This window comes from Hypanus sabinus, chromosome 18 (genome assembly GCF_030144855.1).
Source record: "Hypanus sabinus isolate sHypSab1 chromosome 18, sHypSab1.hap1, whole genome shotgun sequence".
Classification (NCBI taxonomy): Eukaryota; Metazoa; Chordata; class Chondrichthyes; order Myliobatiformes; family Dasyatidae; genus Hypanus; species Hypanus sabinus.
In genome coordinates this window covers 73,906,907-73,932,373 of record NC_082723.1, presented here as the reverse complement: position 1 = coordinate 73,932,373, position 25,467 = coordinate 73,906,907, and the positions used below count along the sequence as shown (strand labels likewise).

General features: G+C 43.0%; 1 protein-coding gene across 7 annotated transcripts in view; it reads right to left on the bottom strand.

The window, feature by feature from the left end:
• gnb1l (guanine nucleotide binding protein (G protein), beta polypeptide 1-like) overlaps positions 1 to 13,249 on the bottom strand; it is a 77,955-nt gene extending 64,706 nt beyond the window's left edge. For 2 of the 7 annotated variants that reach the window (XM_059994670.1, XM_059994671.1), the window contains exon 1: positions 13,050 to 13,249. In XM_059994670.1, coding sequence (XP_059850653.1) covers positions 13,050 to 13,234 — 185 coding nt within the window. In that variant the 5' untranslated portion in view covers positions 13,235 to 13,249. Of the gene's footprint in view, positions 1 to 2,882; positions 3,000 to 13,038 lie in introns of those variants that run through there. The other 5 variants (XM_059994673.1, XM_059943690.1, XM_059994672.1 and 2 more) reach the window with 5 other exon arrangements.
• Between the last annotated feature and the right edge of the window lie 12,218 nt (positions 13,250 to 25,467).

Below are 25,467 nucleotides of genomic sequence, written 5' to 3'. Positions count from 1 at the left end.
TGTAAAGAAAGAGTGAATAGGTTAGGACTTTATTCCTTGGAACGTAGAAGATTGAAAAGAGATTTGATTAAGATATACAAAATTATGAGGGGTATAGACAGGGTACAGGTGCCCCCCCCACCCCGGTTTTTCAAACGCTCGCTGCTACAAAAGACCTACATACGTGGTCATGGAGGAGAACGTACAGACTCCTTATAGACAGTGTCAGGAATTGAACTTCTGACAAGATATGACAAAAGAACACATCTGAGGCCATAACTCATCTAAATCATAAAACTTTCAAGAGAAATGAAACAGGGAAATGGGAGAGAGCAATGTTTATTATGTATTGCTGCCACAAAATCAACTAATTTCATACAAATGTCAGTGATATTAAACGTGATTCTGACAGCACAGCCGGCTACAGGATCTACCAAATATTGTGGCCAAACAATGTTGGCACTGGACTCTGGTGACACATGCTCTGCTTATTAATACAACTAACTTTTTTACTGTCTGTTTTGATTAATCTGATTCCCGTAAGTTTCTAGATGTACCATCGAGAGCTTTCTAACTGGCTGCATCACTGTCTCGTATGTGGGGAGGGGTGGTCTACTGCACAGGATATAAGTACGCTACAGAGAGTTGTAAAATTTGTCAGCTCCATCATGGGTACTAGCCTCCATAGTATCCAGGATATCTTCAAGGAGTGATGCCTCAAAAATGCAGCACCATCATTAAGGACCCCATCAACCAGAACATGCCCTCTTCTCGTTGCTACCTTCAGGGAGGAGGTACAGGAGCCTGAAAAAACACACTCAACGATCCAGGAAAAGCTTATTCCCCTCTGCCATTCGATTTCTGAATGGACATTGAACCCATGAACTCTACTTCACTACTTTTTTATTTCCTATTTTTGCATTACTTATTTAATCTAACTACTTGTTACACTTACTGTAATTCACGTTTATTTCTATTATCATGCATTGTGTTGTACTATTGCCACAAAGACAAGAAACGACATATGCCTGTGATATTAAACCTGTTTCTGATTCCAGACCTTACTCTGAAATCAGCAAAATTGTGGAGGTTGCAGTTTTACTCATTCAGCTTGTAGAGCACCAAAAACAAAATGAAACACACAGATTAGTCAACACCGGGATAGAGGAGGGGAAGAGTGGAAACGAGAGTCTGTATGACATGCAAACAACAGCTTTTCACTCTATCTTCATACATGTGACAACAGCAAAATAGCTCCAAATTAGATTTCTGGAATTTGGGTGGTGCTGGACTCCTGGCATCTCCGCTGACATCTTGCCAAAGATATGGTCATTTTTTTAAGTTCAATCAGCTTTTAGTGAAACAAGGCATTTTAAATGGTGGGCAGAGGGGTGACATGGAGAGAGAGAGAGATGCTGGGGATAGGATCGGCCAGAGACAGATATGGGAGGGGGGGTGGGGGGGCGGGACATAGACGGGGATGCCAGGAATGCACTGCTATGGTGGTAGAGGCAGACACATTATATAACCATATATCCATAACAGCACGGAAACAAGCCATCTCGGCCCTTCTAGTTCTGTGCCGAACGCTTACTCTCATCTAGTCCCACCGACCTGCACTCAGCCAATGACCCTCCATTCCTTTCCTGTCCATATATTTATCCAATTTTACTTTAAATGACAATATCGAAACTGCCTCTACCACTTCTACTGGAATCTTGTTCCACACAGCTACCACTCTCTGAGTAAAGAAATTCCCCCTCGTGTTACCCTTAAACTTTTGCCCCTTAACTCTCAACTCATGTCCTCTTGTTTGAATCTCCCCTACTCTCAATAAAAAAAGCCTATCCACGTCAACTCTATCTATCCCCCTCATAATTTTAAATACCTCTATCAAATCCCCCTCAACCTTCTACACTACAAAAAATAAAGACCTAACTTGTTCAACCTTTCTCTGTAACTTAGGTGTTGAAACCCAGGTAACATTCTAGTAAACCTTCTCTGTACTCTCTCTATTTTGTTGACATCCTTCCTATAATTCGGTGACTAGAACTGTACACAATACTCCAAATTCAGCCTTACCAATGCTTTGTACAATTTTAACATTACATCCTAACTCCTCTCAATGCTCTGATTTATAAAGGCCAGCATACCAAAAGCTTTCTTCCCCACCTTCAGGGAACTATGCACCATTATTCCTAGATCACTCTGTTCTACTGCATTCCTCAATGCCCTACCATTTACCATGTGTGTCCTATTTTGATTATTCCTACCAAAATGTAGCATCTCACACTTATCAGCATTAAGAAATGTTTGACGAGCATATAGATCTAAGAAAGATTGAGAGATACAGGCATTGTGTAGGTGGAACGATTAACGTTTGGCTGTTTTGGGTTTGCTTTTTAGCTGTGGGCCTAATGGCATGTTCCTGTGCTGTACTGTTCTATGTTCGAACTTCCATTCACCGGCAAAACAGTAGCCAGGATTCATAGTCAGGTATTCAACCCACTTGAGGAATATACAAATGTTCACCTTTTACACCGTCAGGCAGATTAGAATATTATTTTTAAACGGACTGAAATGTATGTTGGGCCCTCAATGACTAAAATGGATTGAACTGAAAGAAGTAGACCTAGCATTGGGCATGGCTTTACTGGACAGCTGGGTGGTGCGGTGGAGATACCTCTCTTCCAAAGGCCCCTCTCCAGCCTGCAGGTCTCCTTTGGACAAGGTGCAGCACCTGCTTCGCTTCCCCCCACCACCACAATCCGGGTCACAGGAAGCCATGGAAGCAGGTGGAGGACGGTCATATGAGTAGCTCATACATTTCACAAGTCCTGGGTGTGCGACCACTGACACCAGGCAGACAAACTCTGAAGAGTATTGATAATGGCTGAGGTCACCTGTTTTGTGAAGACACTGACCAGAAGGCGGCAATGGAAAACGATTTGTGTAGAAAACAATCATGGCTGTGGAAAGACCAGGATCACCCATGTCATACAGCATGGCACATAATGATGCTGATGAATAAAGAAAGGATTGATAAGGCAGTTTCAAAGGAAGTACATAAATATTTTAGAAGAAGAACTGTAACAACATGGTCAGGGAAGTAAAGCTGAGATAGCAGCTCACTCAGACAGCCAGTAGAGGCACAATGAGCCAAAACTGAATTACGTAATCCAGCTCTGTAATTTCTATGGTAAAGTAGAAAGACACACAGTATGACATGATGCACTTAACATTCAGTACTGAGGTAACTTCATTGAAGGACATTCGAGGGCAAATCAGCAAAAATTTGAGATGACTCTGAGCATCTCTAAAGGAATTTACCATGAAAGTTGCAGAGAAATGAACAACCACTCAGCCTTCTGTGGGCAAGCACAGCAATGTCCCCTTGGATCCCATGTCTTCTTACTTTCTCAATAAGCCTTGCATGGGGTACCTCATCAAATGCCTTGCTGAAATCCATATACACTACATCTACTACTCTTCCTTCGTTAATGTGTTTAGTCACATCCTCAAAAAATTCAATCAGGCTTGTAGGGCACAACCTGCCCTTGACAGAGCCATGCTGACTATTCCTAATCATATTATACCTCTCCAAATGTTCATAAATCCTGCCTCTCAGGATCTTCTCCATCAACTTACCAACCACTGAAGTAAGACTCACTGGTCTATAATTTCCTGGGCTCTCTCCGCCATTGAATCATGGCTGTTACAATTCTTGCAGTCATCCCCACTCCCCTGCCTTCTCCCCATACCCTTTGATGCCCTGATTAAACAAGATCTATCTCTGCCTTAAATACACCCAATTACTTGGTCTCCACAGGCACTCATGACAACAAATTCCACAAATTTACCACCCTCTGACTAAAGAAATTTCTCCACATCTCTGTTCTAATTGGGCATCCTTCAATTCTGAAGTTGTGCCCTCTTGTCCAGATCTCCCCTACCATGGGAAATAACTGCCATATCAAATCTGTTCGTGCCTTTTAACATTTGAAATGTTTCTACAAGATCCCCCCTCATTCTCTTGAACTCTGGGGAATACAGCCCAAGAGCTGCCAAATGTTCCTCATACAGTAACCCTTTCATTCCTGGAATCACTCTCGTGTCAACATATCATTTCTAAAATAAAGAGCCCAAAGCTGCACACAATACTCCAAGTGTGGTCTCACGAGTGCCTTATCGAGCCTTAACATCCCTGCTCTTATATTCCATACCTCTAGAAATGAATGCCAACATTGTATTTGCCTTTTTCACCACCGACTCAACCTGGAGGTTAACCTTTAGGGTATCGTGCACAATGACTCCCAAGTCCCTTTGTCTCTCTGCATTTTGAATTCTCTCCCCATCTAAATAATAGTCTGCCCGTTTATTTCTTCCATCAAAGAGCATGACCATACACTTTCCAACATTGTATTTCATTTGCCACTTCTTTGCCCATTCCCCTAAACTATCTAAGTCTCTCTGCAGGCTCTTTGTTTCCTCAACACTACCCGCTCCTCCACCTATCTTTGTATGCTCAGCAAATTTAGCCACAAATCCATTAATCTCATAGTCCAAATCATTGACATACATCATAAAAAGCAGCGGTCCCAACACCAACCCCTGTAGAACTCCATTGGCAACCGGCAGCCAGCCGGAAGTCCTGAAGACATGTTAGTAGAACAACAAAGATAAAGGTTATTAATTGACTTAATGTTATAATCTGAGCAAGAGACAGCACATTATGTTTATATGGATGAATCTAAATCGGAACAAATAATTTTCCTCGACTCTTTCTATTTAGTGAAAATGAACATAAACAGCAATTATTTTTAACTGTTGACTTTTGAAAGGGTTTCAATATCACTCCAGCTGAAAATGTGTGCTCTGAAAGCAGCACAAGATGTGATAATCATTCTCTGTTGGTTCCTGTACCCTCCATTGTCTGGGGAAATAGAGTCAGACTGTAGATAGGTGGCAACATGCATAATAGTTACACCAGCCCACACACATTGAACACAGCAGCTGTTAAGAGGGATGGAAAATGAACTTTATAAACTGTCGGCATATTTGCATTGCAAGTTATGAAAGCAGTGTCAACAATATGAAATTAAACCTCATTGTATGTCTTTAAGTGGAGTTTCACTGTTTAGTGCCCAAGGGCAACAGAATGTAAAATATATCTCAGCTACAGACAATTGAAGTTCCTGCAAGGTAAGCTGTCTTACATAAGTCTCAATGAGCTTGTTATGTTTCATATGTGTGGCTGAATGGGAAAGGTTGGGTATGGACTGACTCAAGGCGGCAGGGTACAGGCCCCCAGAGCAGATCAAGGAGACCGAACTCCATGTTTGGACCACAATTTTGGCACCAGGCCAAATTGAAAAGGTCAGGGTATTGTGGCCTGAGCCAAGGTGTGGGATGGGCCAGTTCAGCTCACTGCTCCTCTTTGTGCTGAACTAAAGGTCTGTGGACGGACTCTTTTTGTGGACTTCAGTTCAGAATGCTACTCACTTGTGTTTATTGTTTGCATGATTTATGATAAACCATATGATAAAAGAGCAGAATTAGGCCATCTGGCCTATCAAGTCTGCTCCACCATTTCATCATGGCTGATCCAATATCCCTCTCAGCCCTAAACTCCTGCCTTCTCCCCGTATCCCTTCATGCCCTGAAAAATCAAGAGTCTATCAACTTCTGTCACAGGCAGCGTGGAAGCCTGATTTTTTTGTCTGCACATTGGGTATTTGACTGTCTTCTTTATGGGGGGTTTTTTTTTGGGTTTCTTTGTTTCCTGGCTCCCTGCTAGGAGATGAATCACAAGGTTGTATAACATACAGTAGATAATGATGAGTCCTAAGGCATTCTATATCAAGAGATAACTAGGGAGAGGGTAGGACTACTCAAGGATAGTGGGGGGGGGGGGGGGAGGGAACATTTGCTTGGATGCAGAGAATGTGAGTGAGGTACTTAGTGAGAACTTTCCTTCAGTACTTACCAACAAAAAGGATGTGGAGGACTAGGAGATCAGTGCTAAATGTATAAATATGTTAGGGCAATTAGGGGTCTAGGAGGAGGAAGTGTTGGGCCTCCTAATGAGTTCTAAGGTGGATAAATCCCCAGGGCCTGATGGGATTTACTGCAGGTTATTGAAGGAGGTTTAGCACGTGCTATCACGAGAGGCTAGACAAACTTGGGTTGTTTTCTCTGGATAGGCAAGATCTAATAAAGGTTTATAAGATAATGAGAGGGATAGATACAGTAGACAGTGTATCTGTTTCCCAGGGTAGAAATGCCTAACACCAGAGTGCATGCATTAAACAGGAGAGGGGGTCGGTTCAAAGGGGATGTGAGGGTTAAATTTTTTACTCAGAGAGTTGTGGATGCCTGGAATGTGCAGCCTGGTATGGTGATAGAGGCAAATACATTAGAGGCTTTTTAAGAGATGTTTGGATAGGCACATGGATGTGCGGAAGATGGAGAGATATGGACATGGTGTAGGTAGGAGGGATTAGATTTGCTTTCTAGTTGGTTAGGCACAACATTGTGGGCCAAATGGCCTCTTCCTGTGTTGTACTCTTCTATGTTCTATGTTTTACATATACATACTTTGATAATAAATGTACTTCAAACTTTGAAATATATTTTTTCTTATCCCTGCAAAAAAAGGTGGTTGGTACTCACTGACCTAAAATTTAAGTTGAATGATTACTAATGTCATCATCATCATCATTATGTGCCATGTTGTATGACATGGGCAATCATGGTCTTATATATGCCTTTAATCTGTCTACCACGTGAGGGATTGTTGTCTGTGGGGAAGACCCCCTTTACACTGTTTCTCTTTCCGTGGCCATGATTGTTCTTGGCAAATTTTTCTACAGACATGGTTTGCCATTGCCTTCTTCTGGGCAGCATCTTGACAGGACAGGTGACCCCATCCATCATCAATACTCTTCAGAGATTGTCTGCCTGGCGTCTGTGGTCGCATAGCCAGGACTTGTGATATGTACCAGCTGCTCATATGACCATTCACCAACTCCTCCCATGGCTTCACGTGACCCTGATCGGCAGTGGGGTGGGGGGGGGGGGTTCCTAAGCAGGTGCTATACCTTATCCAAGGGTGACTTGCAAGCTAACAGAAGGAAAGGACCCCTTACACCAGGCTAGCAGAAGGAAGGAGATGTTATCTCCACCAGGCCACCCAATGTCACACAACAAAATTGACAGAGAACACCACCATAGGTTCCTGATCTTATGTGGGCACAGAGAAACAGAATTGTGCTAGTGTCATCACCTCAAAACCCAATTCCCCTATTAAGGCATACTCACTAGTGCTTAATCTTACATTCTAAAAAGATTAGTTACACTAGCATGTTGGCACTCAGTTGCGAGCTGAAAAGAGTAAAAACTTCAACCACCTAGTGAAGAGCTTCACTTACATCATCAAAATCAGAAGTACGGTATGGTTATTTAATAACACCATAAGATATAGGAGCAGAATTAGGCCATTTGGCCCATCGAGTCTGCTCCACCACTTCATCATGGCTGATCCATTTTCCCTCTCTCCCCCAATCCCTTCATGCCCTGGCTAATCAAGAATCTGTTGACCTCTGCCTTAAATATACCCAAGGCCTCCACAGCCACCTGTTCTACAGATTCTCCACTCTCAGGCGAAATAAATTCCTTCTCATCTCCGCTCTAAAAGGACAACCCTCTATTCTGAATCTGATTCATCTGGTTATACATTCCCTCACCACTCCTCTCCACATCCACTCTATCGAGGCCTTTCAACATTTGAAAGGCAGCATCACTCCTCCCCGTCACCTCTTCTATTCTCCAATTTAGCCTCTTACTTTTTCTCACCCGCCAATCACCTCCCCCTGGGCCCCCTTCTCTTTCCCTTTCTCCCATGGTCCACTCTCCTTTCCTATTAGATTCCTTCCCCTCCAGCCTTTCCCATTCATCTGACTTCTGCTATCACCTTTGAGCTATCTTCCTTCCACTCCCTCCATCCACCTTTTTATTCTGGCATCTTCCCCCTTCTTTTCGATCTAGGCCCAAAGTGTCACTGTTTATTCATTTCCATAGATGCTGAGTTCTTCCAACATTTTCTGTGAGTGGTTGTCTGGATTTCCAGCATCTGCAGAAGCTCTTGGATTTATGGCCTTTGTAAATACAGCACTTAAAGAAAGATAAACAGAGGAACTTGTATGATTGTACAACCTCACTTTTACCACCTCAGTCAAATGAGGGTTTTTTGGAATTACAGTCACATCTGTAATGTAGGAAGCATAACACTCAAGGGCTTACTGAAGTATTTCATTTGTCATGTTTGTTCTGAGCTAGATATTGTTGGCAACACCTGGGATAGTTCCCCTGCTCTGCTTTAAAATACCACCCAAGGATGTTTTCTGTCGGAGTAGAATAGGCTTTCTTTAATATCTCACCATAAGTCATAGGAGTAGAATTATGAGATTCATAGGAATGATCCCAGAAATGAAAGGGTTAACATTTGAGGAGCATTTGAAGGTTCTGGCCCTGTACTCACTGGAGTTTTTAGAAGAATGAAAGGAGATCCTATTGAAATCTAACAAATACTGAAAGGCCTGAATGGAGTGGACATGCAGAAGATGTTTCCTGTAGAGGGAGAGTCTTGGACCAGAAGGCACAGACTCAGAATCGAGCCTCATCCTTTTAGAACAGAGATGAGGATGAGTTTATTTAGCCAGAGGGTGGTGAATCTGTGAAATTCATTGCCACAGATACCTGTGGAGGTTCTTGATTATAAGGGTATCAAGGGTTATGGGGAGAAGGCAGGAGAATAGGATTGAGAGGGATAATAAATCAGCCCTGATGTCTTGATGGGCCTAATTCAGCTCCTATGTCTTATGATTGTAATTAGCCATTCAGCCCATCAAGTCTGCTTCATGATGCAATCATGCTTCATTCAATTTCCCTCTTAACCCCATTCTCCTGCTTCTCCCTTTCACCTTTGGCAGACTATCCAATCAAGAATCTATTCAAACAGATAGATTTATTAGGGCGGGCTGAGAGGGAAATTGAATGCAGCACGATCTTAAGACTTTTGCAAAGTACTATATATAAAGTTCAAAGTAAATATATTATCAAAGTACATATACGTCACCTTATACAACTTTGAGATTCATTTTTTGCAGGCATACTCAATAAATCCAATAACCATAATACAATCAATGAAAGACCGCACTAATGAGGTGGATCTGAGGCATGCAAAAGAGAACACACTGTGCAAGTACAAAGAGAAAGAAAAAATAATAATAAATACATAAACGTCAAGAACATGAGGTGAAATGTCCTTGAAAGTGAGTCTGTAGGCTGTGGGACAGTTCAGTGATGGGATAGTGAAGATGACTGAAGCTGTTCCCTCTAGTTCAAGAACCCGATGGTTGAAGGGTAATAGCTGTTCCTGAACCCAGTGGTGTGACTCCTGAGGCTCCTGTACCTTCTCCCTGATGGCAGCAGTGAGAGAGAGCATGTCCTGGGTGGTGAGGGTCCCTGATGATGGATTATGGACTGCTAAGATAAGCTACCTTATGTTTTTATATTTATTGTGCTTTATTATTATTGTGTTCAGTAGCTCTGTGGATTTTTTGGTACTGCATCAGATCCAGAGTAACTTTTTGTTCTCTTTTACACTGTATACAGGAAATGACATTAAACTATCTCCAATCTTGAATTAAACAATCTTCAGGAGTTGGGATGTTATACTGAAGCTGGATAAGACCTTGATGAGGGCTAATTTGGAGTATTATATGCAGTTTTGGTTACCTACCTACAGGAAAGATATAAATAAGATTGAAAGAGTGCAGAAATAATCTGCAAGGACGTTGCAGGGACTTGAGGACCTGAGCTACATGGAAAGGTTGAATAGGTTAGGACATTATTCCCTTGGAATAAAGAAGATTAAGAGGAGATTTGATAGATGCATACAAAATTATTGATAGGGTAAATGGAAGAGGGCCTTTCCGACTATGGTTGGTGAGATAGATCTGAAGGTCATAGGTTAGGGTGAACTTTGAAATATTTAAGGGGAGCCTGAGGGGGAACTTCTTCATTCAGAGTGTGGAACGAGCTGCCAATGGAAGTGGTGAATGCAGGTTCGATTCCAATGCTTAAGAGCGATTTGGATAGGTGCAGGTCAATGGATCTAGGCAGAAAACAGATCGGCATGGACCAAAAGGCCTGTTACTGTGTTGCAGTGTTCTATGATTTACGTTATTGATTCTTTTGAACTCCATACACAGAAGGATGCAAGGTTTGAGTTATAAGGAGGTTGGATAGGCTAGGAAACCTCTTTCTGGAACGTGGGAGGCTCCTGGTGACCTTCTGAGGTAATACAAAATCAAGAAGGGTGTAGATAAGGAGAATGTCTGCAGTACTTTCTCCGCAGGGTAGAGAAGTGTAAAACTAGAGGTAAGAGGAGAAATATTTACTAAAGATCCAAGGAGTGACTTTTTCCACATAGAAAAATGCTCCCCAGCATCCAGGACATTTTCAAGGAGCAATACCTCAAAATGGTGGTCTCCATCATTAAAGGACCCCCATTACCCAGGATATAGAAACATAGAAACATGCCTTGTTAGCAATGAGGAGGAGGTACTGAAGCCTGAAGGCACACACTCAGTGTTTCAGGAACAGCTTTTTCCCCAATGCTGATTCCTGAATGGACACTGAACCCATGAACACTACCTCATTACTTTTTTTCTCTTTTTGCGCGATTTAACTTTTTAATCATCCCCCACATGATTCATCTGCTGTTGGCCCTCAACCAACATACTCTACTCTCCCCTCCTACCCCTCCTCACAGTCCCCCACCCTGCTCTGGTGACTACACCCCTCCCTCACCTGAAACCACCACGGTGGGCTTCACAGCTGAACAGGTGAGAAGACAGCTGAAACATCTCCATCCAAGCAAGGCTGCAGCCCGGATGGTGTCAGCCCCTGGGTGCTCAAAGCCTGTGCCCCCCCCCCCAGCTATGTGGAGTACTTCACCAAGTCTTCAACCTGAGCCTGAGTCTCCAGAGGGTTCCTGTGATCTGGAAGACGTCCTGCCTCGTTCCTGCACTGAAGACCATGCCCCACTGACTCCAATGACTACAGACCGGTGGCATTGACCTCCCACATCATGAAGACCCTGGAGAGACTTGTTCTAGAGCAGCTCCGGCCTATGGTTAGGCCACACTTAGACCCCCTCCAGTTCGCCTATCAGCCCCGACTAGGAGTTGAGGATGCCATCGTCTATCTGCTGAACTGTGTCTACACCCACCTGGACAAGCCGGTGAGCACTGTGAGGGTCATGTTTTTTGACTTCTCCAATGCATTCAACACCATCCGCCCTGCTCTGCTGGGTGAGAAGCTGACAGTGGATGCTTCCCTGGTGTCATGGATTATTGATTACCTGACTGGCAGACCATAGTACGTGAGCTTGCAACACTGTGTGTCAGACAGAGTGGTCACCGGCACTGGGGCTCCACAGGGGACTGTCCTGTCTCCCTTTCTCTTCACCATCTACACCTCGGAGTTCAACTACAGCACAGAGTCTTGCCATCTTCAGAAGTTTTCTGATGACTCTGCCATAGTTGGATGCATCAGCAGGGGAGATGAGGCCGAGTACAGGGCTACAGTGGGAAACTTTGTCACATGGTGCGAGCAGAATCATCTGCAGCTTAATGTGAAAAAGACTAAGGAGCTGGTGGTGGACCTAAGGAGGGTTAAGGTACCGGTGACCCCTGTTTCCATCCAAGGGGTCAGTGTGGACATAGTGGAGGATTACAAATACCTGGAGATACGAATGGACAATAAACTGGACTGGTCAAAGAACACTGAGGCTGTCTACAAGAAGGGTCACAGCATCTCTATTTCCTGAGGAGACTGAGGTCCTTTAACATCTGCCGGGCGATGCTGAGGATGTTCTACGAGGCTGTGGTGGCCAGTGCTATCATATTTGCTGTTGTGTGCTGGGGCAGCAGGCTGAGGGTGGCAGACACCAACAGAATCAACAAACTCATGCATAAGGTCAGTGATGTTGTGGGGGTGGAACTGGACTCTCTGACAGTGGTGTCTGAAAAGAAGATGCTGTCCAAGTTGCATGCCATCTTGGACAATGACTCCCATTCACTCCATAATGTACTGGTTGAGTACATTCAGCCAGAGACTCATTCCACCGAGATGCAACATTGAGTGTCATAGGAAGTCATTCCTACCTGAGGCCATCAAACTTCACAACTCCTCCCTTGGAGTGTCTGACACCCTGAGCCAATAGGCTGGTCCTGGACTTAATTCCACTTGGCATGATTAACTTATTATTTATTTATTTATGGTTTTATATTGCTATATTTCTTCACAATTCTTGGTTGGTGCGGCTGTAACGAAACCCAATTTCCCTCAGGATCAATAAAGTATGTCTGTCTGTAAAATATATACTGACTGTAATACAACATACTGCTGCCCTATAACAACAAATATCACACTATATACTGGTGATATTAAACCTGATTTTGATGGTGGGTGTGTGGAACAAGCTGCCATGTGCAGACTCTAGGACAGGGTTCCAAACCCTTTTTTATGTCATGGACCAAAGCCATTAACCAAGCAATCCATGGACCCCAAGTTGGGAACTCCTGCTCGAGGACAGTACAATTATGACATCCAAAAGACATTAGACAGATACATAGATAGAAAGGTTTTGTAGAGGGATAAAGGTCAAGCACAGGCAAATGGGACCACCTCTCATAGAAAGTTGAAAGTAAATTTATTATCAACTTAGTATCAAAGAAGTATTTGTAACCATATACTACCCTGAGATTCATTGTCTTACAGGCATTCACAGTGGAACAATAGAATCAATGGTCACCACAAAAGCGTTGGGTTGAAGGGCCTGAACAACTCTTTGAGTCTAGTCCCCAATGGAATGAGGGATCTCCCATTCCCTCCCAGTGGAGTGAGGGAGCCCCTCCTCTCCACCCCGTGCAGGAAGGTAACCCTCCCCATTCCAGTCACGCCGCCCTTCCCACCCAGACCCCAGCTCACCGGGCCCGCACCAGCATGGAGGCTCCGCCCTCGTTACCAAGGCAACCACGGTGTCAGCACACGCTCGATGACCGACTCTCAACCGAAGTACGCACGTCACATCATGTCCACCGACGGCGGTAATACGGTCTGTGCAAGCGCGCTCTGGTTCCAGCTTCCGGCTGCTGCCGCCGCGCCTTCTGGGAAATGTAGGCATCCGGAGGATGAGGTAATTCAAGTAAATTCTGTTATCAAAGTACATATGTCACAATATACAGCCCTGCGATTTATTTTACTGCGGGAATACTCAGCAAATCTAGCATCACGTAGACAGCCAGGATGCAACTTTCGTGGTCGACCCTGACCAACGGGGAGGGCCTCATATGAGCAGCGGTATCTTACAAAGTCATACACATAAATAGTGCAAAACTAAGAAAATAGTGTAAGAAGTAAGAAAATAGTTATCATACAAACATAGAAATCCTACAGCTCAATACAGGCCCTTCAGCCCACAAAGTTGTGGTGAACATGTCCCCACCTTAGAAATTACTGGGCTTCCCCATAGCCCTCTATTTTACCTATCCATGTACTATGTACTCCATGTACCTATCGAAAACTCTCTTAAAAGACCCTATCGTATTCGCATCATGGACTGTTAGGAAATCGGGTGGCAGAGGGGAAGAAATTTTTTGAATCATTGTGTGGGCCTTCAGGCTTCTGTACCTACTCCCAGTGGGGAAGAAACAAAATATTGGGTCAATATCACAGATAGATGACTGATATAGTCTGAGAAATCAAATTGCTTACAGAAGTGAATAGCAAGTTCAGAATGTGCCCATATGAAAGATGAGGTGTTGTTCCTTATTTACTTATTGGTATTTAGGGCAGCAGTGAAGGTCCACCATCTCTGGTGGTGTTCAGGGCTTCCTTCATCATGATAGTAGCTTCCTCTTGATTTACACTTCTGTCAGTCATGCAAATCCAGATAGAGACTCGGGAATATCGTCACACTCAGATGTAGGATTCCTCATTGCTACCAGTCAGGGTTGTTAGCCCTGAGCTGAACCCCAAACCTGTTAATTAAATTTCCATTGACCCCATTGCATCACTTCAGAGGACTGCATACTAATAAGGCATAAAGTCATAGAAAAGTGCAGCACAGAAACAGGCACTTCAGCCCATCTAGTCCACGCTGAACTATTTTAACTGTCTTCTCCCATCGACCTGCACTGGGATCATAACCCTAACCATCCATATATCTGTCCAAACATCTCTTAAACATTGAAATCAAGCTCACTTGTGCCCTTTGTGTAGGCAGCTCATTCCACACTCTCACCACCCTCTGAGTGAAGAAGTTTCCCCTCATGTTCCCCTTAAACTTTTCATCTCTCACCCTTAACCCATGACCTCTAGTTATAATACGCAGTGGGTAAAGCCTGCTTGCATTTACTCTGTCTATACCCCTTATAATGTTGTATATATCAAATTTCCCCTCATCCTTCAATGCTGCAGAGAATAAAGTCCTAACCTATTCAATCTTTACCTATAACTCAGGCCCTCCAGTCTCGGCAACATCCTTGTAAATTTTCTCTGCATTTTTTCAAACTTACTGATATTTTCCTGTAGGTAGGTGACCAAAATTGCACACAATACTCCAAATTAGGCCTCAACAATGTCTTATAGGTGAATTAAGGGTTATGGGGAAAAGGCATGTAGGTGGGGGATGAGTCCATGGCCAGATCAGCTATGACCTTAATGAATGGTGGAGCAGGCTTGACAGGCCAGATGGCCTACTCCTGCTCCTATTTTTTATGTTTTTACATAACTTCAACATAACATCCCATCTCCTGTTCTCAATACGTTGACTTATGAAGCCCAATGTGCGGCCTATCAACCTGTGACGCCCCTTTCAATGAATATTGGGATAAATATAAATATTGGGGTGTGATGTGGAGTTAAAGTGGTGGGCAATTGGATGCTCGGTGATGCCAGTATGGACTGTATGCAATTGCACTGCAACACAATCTCCAAAAAATGTTTTGTGTCTCCAATGTAAATGTAACCACAAAGTTAGCAGTGAATGCAATCCACTGGATTGGTCATTGTTTAGTAGGGGCATGGTATATTGGACCAGGAGGTCATAAAGTGAACAGACCGTGTGAAGTGCAAAAAGGGGATGAGAGGGAAAGATGTATCTGGCCTTTCAAGAGCTGAAAACACTTAAGTGGTAAAATTTGTGGATTATAATCTTTTATATCACAACCTTGAATTAGGGTTTGGAGGCTTGTGTGCCTCAATGACATGATGAAGGAAGCCCTGAACACCATTAGAGATGGAGGAGCTTGATTGCTGCCCTGAACGCCAGTGGTGTAATGGGCAGTAATTCAAATCTGTTGAATCTGAGGGCTGATGGACTGGAGTCAGGGCTTTATGCTTTGGCTCTTGGTAGGGTCACCCATGCCAAACAGGTCAAAGGGTAGGAGACAGACGAAGTGTGGTCCTCTGGTCTCCCAGGTTCGGGAGTCCAGCTCAGGGCTAACAACCCTGGGTGGTCAAAAAACAATTGTTACAGAAACAGCGATGAAGAATCTTTCTACATCTGAGTGCAGCAGTATTCCTGAATCTCCATCCAGGACTTACATGACTGACAGTAGTGAAAACTGAGAGGAAGCCACTGACATGATGGAGAAAGCCCTGAACACCACCAGAGCTGGAGGAGCTTCATTGCTGCCATAAACACCAGCGGCGTAATGGGCAGTAATTCAAATCTGTTGAATCCGAGGGCTGATGGACTGGAAGGGGAGGACCAGGGTAATTCTGACCTTACTCAGTCCTGGAAAAGAGTAGGTGAGAAGTTGGGGAAATGGATGCAATGTTGTCAAGTGCTTAGTAGACAACACTAGAGAGAAGTCAGGGTGTGTGGAGACAGAATTGTTCTCTTTTCATTTAACACAAAGACTCATCACTCTCATCTTATTGTTCCACGCCATGGGTTTTGAGTGTGATAAACTGGCATTCCATTGATTTAATTTGTTTAATTAACTAATTTTCCTAACTTGTTTAATTTGAATTAGTGTATCTGATAGTGTTCCAACATGTTGGTCCATGGACTCCTCTTGTGCCAAGGGGAGGCCCCCTCAGGATGGAGGAGCAAAACCTTATATTCCATTTGGGTAGCCTCCAACCTAAAGGCAGGAATATTGATTTCTCTTTCCAGGGAAAAAAAATCCCTTTCCCTTCCTGTATTCCCCATTCTGACATTTTACTTCTCAGCTGCCTACCACCTCCTCCTGGATCCTCTCCTCCTTCCCTTGGTCCACTCTCCTCTCCTATCAGATTCATTATTCTCCAGTCCTTTACCTTTCCTACCCACCTGGCTTCACCTATCACCTTCCAGCTAGCCTCCTTTCCCTTTCACTACCTTCTTCTTCTGGCATCTTCCCCCTTCCTTCTCAGTCCAGAAGAAGGGTGTCAGCCCAAAACATTCATTTCTATAGATGCTACCTGACCTGCTAAGTTACTCCAGCATTCTGTGTGTGTTGCTCTAGATTTGATCATTACCTCTATATAATCTTTCACCTCTGTATTAGGTTTGATCAACGCAGTTTGTGGATTGGACTCTGCTGTTCATGTTCTGATGTGTTTCTGGTTATTTTCTTTACTGCTATTTTATGTGATTTTGACTGGCTCTGCGGCCTGCAGTCAATGAATGACTCAGCGCTAAACTGAATATTCCTAAACTGTTTCAATGACTCTGTGGTTTAGTGTTTTAATTTCTGTGTTTTTCACTTTTTTGCCATTTGCAAAATTTGTTCACTTTTTTTTGCACATTGGGTATTTGATGATTCTTTAGAACGGGTCCCTTGGTGTTTCTTTGTTTTGTGGCTGTCTGTGGAGAAGCTGAATCTCAGGGTTGTATACTGCATACATACTTGGATAATGAATGTACTTGGAATCTTTGCCTCCTTTTATGAAATAAATTACCCAGAATGCCTGCAGTTATGTTTTATTGTAGAACCACTGGGAAAGTGTGGGATGCACCTAAGCTCTCAAGTTGAAATAGTTAAAAACGAACAGAAGATCCTGAAAGCACCCAAAAGATCAAGCAGCAAACAATACTGGAAATCCAAAGCAACACACACAAAATGCTGGAGGAACTCAGCAGGTCAGGCAGCATCTGTGCAGTGGAATAAGCAGTCAACATTACGTTCTGAGACCCTTCATCGGGACTGGAAAGGAAGGGGGAAAGAATCAGAATAGGAAGGTGGGGAAAGGGGAACGAGTACGAGGTGCAGGTTCTCGGTGAAACCATCAGGTTGGAGGCTACCCAGATGGAATATGAGGTGATGCTCCTGCAACAAACAAACAGTTTTAACATTTCAAGCCGAATATTATTCATTAGAATTAAGAAGGAATAAAAGTTAGTGTAAGTTGCAGAGAAGTTGAAGAGGGACATGTATGACATGCAAAAAGGAAAAAAAAACGTGGTAACATTACCAGTTATAAATGAGATTAAGGAGGAAGGATGTTAGTTGAGGTGATGGGGAATCTGCATGGGTAGAGCTAAAAAATGCGAAAAGCTGGAGAAGGCTAGTACAAGTTATATCATCATCATCATCATCATAACATATCGATGCAGTTACAAAGAAAGCACGACAGTGGCTATATTTCATTGGCAGTTTGAGGAGATGTGGTATGTCACCAAAGACACCCACAAATTTCGACAGCTGTACCATGGAGAGCAGTCTAATTGGCCGGGACACTGTCTGATGTGGGGTGGGGGCAACTGCACAGGATCAATGTAAGCTTCAGAGAGTAGTAAACTCAGTCAGCTCCATCATGGGCACCAGTCTCTGCAGTATCCAGGACATCTTCCAGGAGTGATACCTCAAAAAGGCAACATCCATCATTAAGGACCCCCATCACCCAGATCATGCATCCTTCTCATTGCCACCATCAGGAAAGAGATGCAGAAACATGAGGACACACACTCGATGATTCAGGAACAGCTTCTTCCCTTCAGCCATCCGACTTCAGAATGGACATTGAACCCATGAACACTACCTCACTACTTTTTTATTTCTATTTTTGCACTTCTCATTTAACTATTATATATATATATAGAGAGAGAGAGAGAAATGTACACAGTACTTCATATTTTTTCTCTCTGATATTATGCATTTCATTGTACTGCTGCCATAAACAACAAATTTCACGACAGATGGCAATGATATTAAATCTGACTTCGGCAATCATGGTCTTTCCATGACCATGATTGTTCTTGGCAAATTTGTCCACAGAAATGATTTGCCATTACCTTCTTCTGGGTAGTGTCTTTACAAAGTGGCTGATCCCTCAGCCATTATCAATACTCTTCAGAGATTGTCTGCCTGACGTCAGTGGTCACATAACCAGCACTTGTGATAAGCATCAGCTGCTCCCATGGCTTTACATAACTCTGAACGGTGGGTGAGGTGGGAGTGGCTTGAGGAGGGAAAGACAGCCTTACACTTCCTTTGGTAGAGACAGACGTCCACCCATGCAAGTTATATACAGACCCCAAAATGATGTTGATGTCGTAATACTGTTGTTGGGGATGCTGTTGTTGTAATGTTGCAATGCTGATGTTGGGGATGGCATTAAATTGGTAATTAGATGCACGACTGCAGTCCTGGGTTACTATAATCTGCACAGAGATTGAGCCAGCCAGACTTGTAAAACTACTGTCCAGAATCAATTTTTAATCCATACAATTTCTCAGCTATATCACACTTCTTTCATATTTGACATCATCATCTTCCTTGTTAAAGAGCCATGAATCGCAATCAGAATCGGGTCGATTGTCATGAAATTTTGTTCTTTCTGGCGGCTTTATGGTGCAATACACTTTTAAAAATTACTGTAAGTTACAATAACAAAATATTTTTAATAAGTTATGTGTCGTTCTTTGCCTGTGTGAGTTAATTTCCTGTATGATCTCTTATTGGCCACAACTTTCTCCTTTAATTATTGACAATTGATTAGTTATGATTATTTCACCACAAAGTTTGGGCTATCAAAAACACAAATATCCAAAGATCGAAGTTCAAAGCGAATGTATTATCAAATTACATATATGCCATAAAAGAAGTCATGGTCATCCACTGCAACCAAGGAAGACCCCAGCTTGTGATGCTTGTTCATACCACTAGATCTGGACTTCTGAGGCTGGGGGAATAGAATTTCCCCAGTGCAGGGACTTTTCCACTTTAAAAACTCTCCTACCAAAGTTTCCTGTCAAAGTTGACAACAATGGACAACCACCGTTAGCCTAAGATTCATTTTCTTGAGGGCATTCACATTAGAATGTTGTTGTGGCTTGAAGGTTTGTGTGCCTCAGTGACCCAGACAGTTTTATGTTGGGTTGAGTTAGAGCTTTATACTTTGGCTCACGGTAGGGTCACCCATACCAAAAAGGTCAAAGGTCAGAGGCCAGACTAAGCGTCGTCCACCAGTCCTCCAGGTTTGAGGGTTTAGCTCAGGGCCGACAACCCTGACTAGTCAAACGAAACTGTTATAGAAACAACAATGAAGAATCTTTCTACATCTGTGTGCTCAAGGACAGACAGAAAAGGGTTCATTGCTGCCCTAAATGCCAGTGGTGTGATGGGCAGTAAGGATTCACAGTAGAACAAAGAAATACAATAAAATCAATGAAAATTTACACACAGAGGCTAATAAACAACCAATGTGCAAAAGAAGACAAACTACAAATACAAAAAAACCTCATAATAATAATAAATAAGTAAATAAATAATATTGAGAACATGAGTTGTAGAGTCCTTAAGTCCATAGGTTGTGGAATCCGTTTGGTGTTGAGGTGAGTGAAGTTTTCCACACTGATTCAGGAGCCTGATGGTTGTAGGGCAATAACTGCTCATGCTTAATTGGCCTATGGCATAAAATTGGTTCAGAACCCCTGGTCAATGGTTCTTTCTAATCCAGGTGCTCATTGTAAAATAACTTCCAGAAGAACCAGAGAAAGATGAGATTCTACAGGTGTTTGATCAGATCTAATGAAAGCTATCAAAAGGCAAAGGTGACTTGCACTTAAAGAGAACTAATTTCAAAGTTCAAAGTACATTCATTGTTAAAGTATAACTTTGAGATTTGTCTCTTTACACAAAGTAAAGAAACTCAATAGAACCCATTAAAGAGAGAAGACCATCAAACACCCAGTGTTCAGAGAGGAAAAAAAACAAACAGTGCAACAGTAAAAATAAGCAAATAACATTCAGACTTAAGTTTTATGAAAGTGTGTCCACAGACATGAAGTTAGGCATCACTGCAGCCAGAGCAGGCCACAGCATCAGTTCAGCTCAGAGGAAAGTAAACCTTGCAGAGCAGCCACCAGAACTGACCCATCCCTTGCCTCCAGCTGATCTCCATCCTGATCTTTTCAATTTGGCAATTAGAAGCAATTGAATTGTGGGTCTATCTTAGAAAGTTTTTAAACAGCTGGGCCAACTCATAGAGCTCCCATACTATACAATACTATAAGTTACAGATTTGATATTGCAATTCTATGTTGGGCAAGAAAGAGACACACAGGCATTAAAAAATATACAGTAAATTTGATTGCAGTATGAATAAATGGCTTTTAAATCTACAAGGTGATTTCTGATCTGCTGAGAAATTCCATGATTTTTTGCACACATTCTTAACTCTGATTTACAAATCACTGCTATGTTCCCTGACTCTTATTGGCTTCTAGTTCAGCAATGCCTCAATTTGAAAGTTTATAGCTATTGGCTCTCCGTATCTTGGTAGCATTCTGCAGCTCTGTGGATTCTCTATGCAACTGCTGTTTGGCAGACTCTTATTAAACCTTTAGTCATTTGTTGTACAGTACTTTTTGCCTTGTTTAGCCCAGTGTTGGGAAACACAGAGCTACGGAGTTCTACCAAGGTAAGAGAAACAATGGCTATGAACTTTAAAATTAAGGCATTGCTCAACTAGAAGTCAATAAATACCAGGGAATGGCAGCAGTGATTTGGGCAGCATGGTGGCATAGTGGTTAGCACAACACTCTACAGAACCAGTGACCCAGGTTCAATTCCCGCTGCTGCCTGCAAGGAGTTGGTATGTTTTCCCATAACTATGTGAGTTTGCTCTCGATACTCTGGTTTCCTCCCACAGTTCACGGGTCGACCCCATCACTGAAATGCTCCCACATCCAATGGACTCACTTTCAAGGACTCTTCATCTCATGTTCTTAATATTTATTGCTTATTTATTTATTTTTTTTATTTCTTCTTTTTGTATTTGCAGAGTTTGTTGTCTTCTGCACACTGGTTAAACACCCTGTTTGGGCAGTCTTTCATTGATCCTGTTATGGTATTATTCTATAGATTTAATGAGTATGCCCGCAAGACAATGAATCTCAGGGTTGTAAATGGTGACATATATGTACTTCGAGAATAAATTTACTTTGAACTTTGAGATACAGCAAAGTTGTCAACTGGTCATTGTAAGTTGTCCTGTGATTGGACTGGGGTTGAATCAGCGCATTGTGATGTGACTGGGGGCGCTGGAAGGGCCTAACCCACACTGTATTACAATAAATCAATAAATACAAGTCAGGTATGTGCACAAGAAAATCATGGAGTCACTCAACAGGCCAGAGATCACCATGGAGAAGGTAATAGGATTAAAAAGCCATTTATTTATACTCAATCAAATTTACTGAATATGTTTTTATACCTATGTATCTCTTTCTTGTCCAAGAAGATAGGATTGCAATATCAAATCTATAATTCATAAAAGTCAAGTCGTCAACTTTTATTGTCATAACTGCTGGTACAGTGCATAGTAAAAATGAGACAACGTTTTTCAGGACCATGGTTTACATGACACAGTACAAAAAACTAGACTGAACTAACACAAAAAAAACACAGAGAAAGCTACACTAAACTACAGACCTACACTGGACTGCATAAAGTGCACAAAACCAGTGCAGGCATTACAATAAATAATAAACAGGACAGTAGGGCAAGGTGTCAGTCCAGGCTTTGGGTATTGAGGAGTCTGATAGCTTGGGGGAAGAAACTGTTACGTAGTCTGGTCGTGAGAGCCCGAATGCTTCGGTGCCTTTTCCCAGACGGCAGGAGGGAGAAGAGATTGTATGAGGGGTGCATGGGGTCCTTCATAATGCAGTTTCCTTTGCGGATGCAGCGTGTAGTGTAAATGTCCGTGATGACAGGAAGAAAGACCCTGATGATCTTCTCAGCTGACCTCACTATCCGCTGCAGGGTCTTGCGATCCAAGATGGTGCAATTTCCAAACCAGGCAGTGATGCAGCTGCTCAGGATGCTCTCAATACAACCCCTGTAAAATGTGATGAGGATAGGGGATAGGAGATGGACTTTACTCAGCCTTCGCAAAAGTAGAGATGTTGCTGGGCTTTCTTTGCTATGGAGCTGGTGTTGAGAGATCAGGTGAGATTCTCTGTCAGGTGCACACCAAGAAATTTGGTTTTCTCTTGATTGAGAAGAGATTTGATTGAGGTTTACTAAACTATGCAGAGTATAGATAGGGTAAATGTAAGAAGGCTTTTTCTGCTGAGGCTGGGTGGAACTACAACTAGAGGTCATGGGTTGAGGGTGAAAGGTGAGAAGTTTAAGGGGAACATGAGGGGAAATGAAAGGGTGGTGAGAGTGTGGAATGAGTTGCCAGTGCAAGTGGTTGGTGCAGGGTCCATTTCAACATTAAAGAGAAAATTTGGATAAGTAAGTTCAAAGTAAATTTGATTATCAAAGTACGTATACTGTATATCACCATATACAACCCTGAGATTCATTTTCCTGTGGGCATACTCAGCAAATCTATCAAATAGTAACCAAAACAGGATCAATGAAGGTTCAACCAGAGTGCAGAAGACAACAAACTGTGCAATTGTAAATAAAAGAAATAGCAATAAATAACAAGAATATGAGATAAAGAGGACATGGATGGGAGGGGTATGGAGGGCTATGATTCTGATGCAGATTAAAGGTTTGGCACAGACTAGACAGGCTGAAGGGCCTGTTTCTGTGCTGTAGTGCACTATACCTCTATGACTCCAGAAAACGCCGGAAATCTTACTACGCTAAAGGAACCATGTTCAATGGTTTAATTTAACATCAGAGAATAGATACAGTAAACAACTTAAAATCCTTACTCTTCACAAACATCCATGAAACAGAAAAAAACACCAAAGAGTGAATGCCAGAAAATGTTATAATGCCAACTGCAAGCTCCGAGAGACCATGGTCTGGAGTCTGTCAAAAACGACCGTCCACCTCATCACCTTGACATCTCAAGGCTCTCTCACAATCGAGGGAGAAAGAGACATCATTCCTGCCACAGCAAGAGGGGAGCCAACAGTTTGCTCTTTTGATATTACAGCCTACAGCATCTCTAGTTTCAAATCCCAGGATTCAAGAATCGGCAAGACTTTCTCTCACCATCGAGAGAGAGAGAGAGTAAAGAGGTCTCCAACAGCCATGCCCGCTGTCTCGATGTTCCCATCTCCTGTGACGCTTCAATTGGCAGGAAATCAGGTCATGGAACAGGGCTGCACCCTGAAGGTGCACTTCTTACAAGCTGCTCCTGGAGATCCCGAAATGCAGGCAGCTCGGCAACTTCCAAAGAGCGAGAACCCACTGTCAGTGAAGAACGCAGTTTGAGCCCAGCAACCTTGAAAGGGAAAAGAACAGACATGAGACAGATTTAAGCTGCTTCATGAATGAACTCAAAGAAGTTGCCCAGGTCCTCAGAAACCTCTGGCACCTCTTTCACTCCTCTCACTTCAAGTAATCACAACTAAGTGCACATAAGTTGTTTTTTTTTGGACGTAATCATTATTTCACTTGCATTCCAGTACTTTGGATTGCAAGAGATAGGGGCTGCCCATTGTTGGAATCCTTTAAAGGCAGAATAGCAATTGGACCAATCAAAATGCTTACTATGGGTATTGCATGCAGAACAAAGGCCACTGAAAGAGATAATAGACCAAATTATAATGCACCATTGTCTTTATTTACCCACCGACAGAGGCTGTGTGTAATTTGTAGGTGTGTATTTGTCCCACAGACATTGACTTCTTCCTTTTATTTTTCCCTCTCTTTAAACCACTAAATATTCAGTCCGTGCTAAGAAGGTTGCGTTTTTAGAGAGAGAGACACACAAAGAGTTGGAGGAACAAGGAGATACCCTCCCCCAAAAGCAAACACCGTCATTATAAAATTGTTTGTCTTTTCCCTGAGAAAAATAACCAGGACATTGTAGCTGCCTTTCCCACAAATCTGGTTCTTTCATGAATGTATTTAATCAAATTATCCTTGCTTTTCCCCACCCCACCAACACAAGTCCCTATTCCATCCACTTCAGCATTTGTCTGCTTTTTACGAGGCAAGATGCTAGCTCAATGCTCAACTCAGCATAGATGGAAAGCCTGCTGGATTTGAATCCCGGAACATTTGTCTTCAGGTTTGTGCAGAGTCCTGTATAAAACACAAGTGCTTGCCGAACATACATTTTGTAACCCATGCCTTCCTCATTTCAAGGCCATAAGACACTGGAGCAGAATTAGGCCATTTGGCCTATTGAGTCCGTTTTGCCATTCCACATTAAAACCATAAGACCATAAGATATTTGAGCAGGATTAGGCCATTTGGCCCATCAAGTCTGCTCTGCCATTTCATTATAGCTGATCCATTTCCCTCTCGGCCCCAATTTCCTGCCTTCTCCCCCTATCCCTTCAGGACCTGAGCAATCAAGAATCAGAGCTGATCTATTATCCCCTCTCAACATTCTAGCCAGCTGGAGGGGTAGTTCCATCAGCTCTGGACTTCAAAGCAAATGAATCCAGCAAGCTCCTTGCATGCTTTCCATCCTTGCTGGGTTGAATATCGAGCTAGCAACTCTTGTCTCGTAAAACACAGACAACTGCTGAAGAAACGGTAAGGTTGCCGCCTGATGCACTTGCGGTAAACTACATATACCCGTCTGGACACACGTCCCTCTGCTGACTGCTCCTGTGGCTCCTCCCACAGACCCCTGTATAAAGGCGATTGGAGGCACTGCTCCTCCCTCAGTCTCCAAGATGTCGTGGTCCCTTTAGCTGCTAATAAAAGCCTATCGTTCACCTCCAGTCTCCGAGAGTTATTGATGGTGCATCAGCACTGCAAGGAGCAGGGAGGAACGGCAACCCCGTTCTGAGTGGTGGCCTGAAAATAAGTCTCCACCAAAGGAGGTGTAAGGCACTCCTTCCCTCCACTAGAGCGCAGGTTACCCTTGGGCAAGGTGCAGCAGATGCTTAGATACCCCTCCCCCACCAATCAGGGTCATGTGGAGGCCAAGTCATTGGGGGTGCAGGCTCGAAGGGCCGAATGATCTACTTCTGCACCTATTGTCTTATTTCTATAAAGC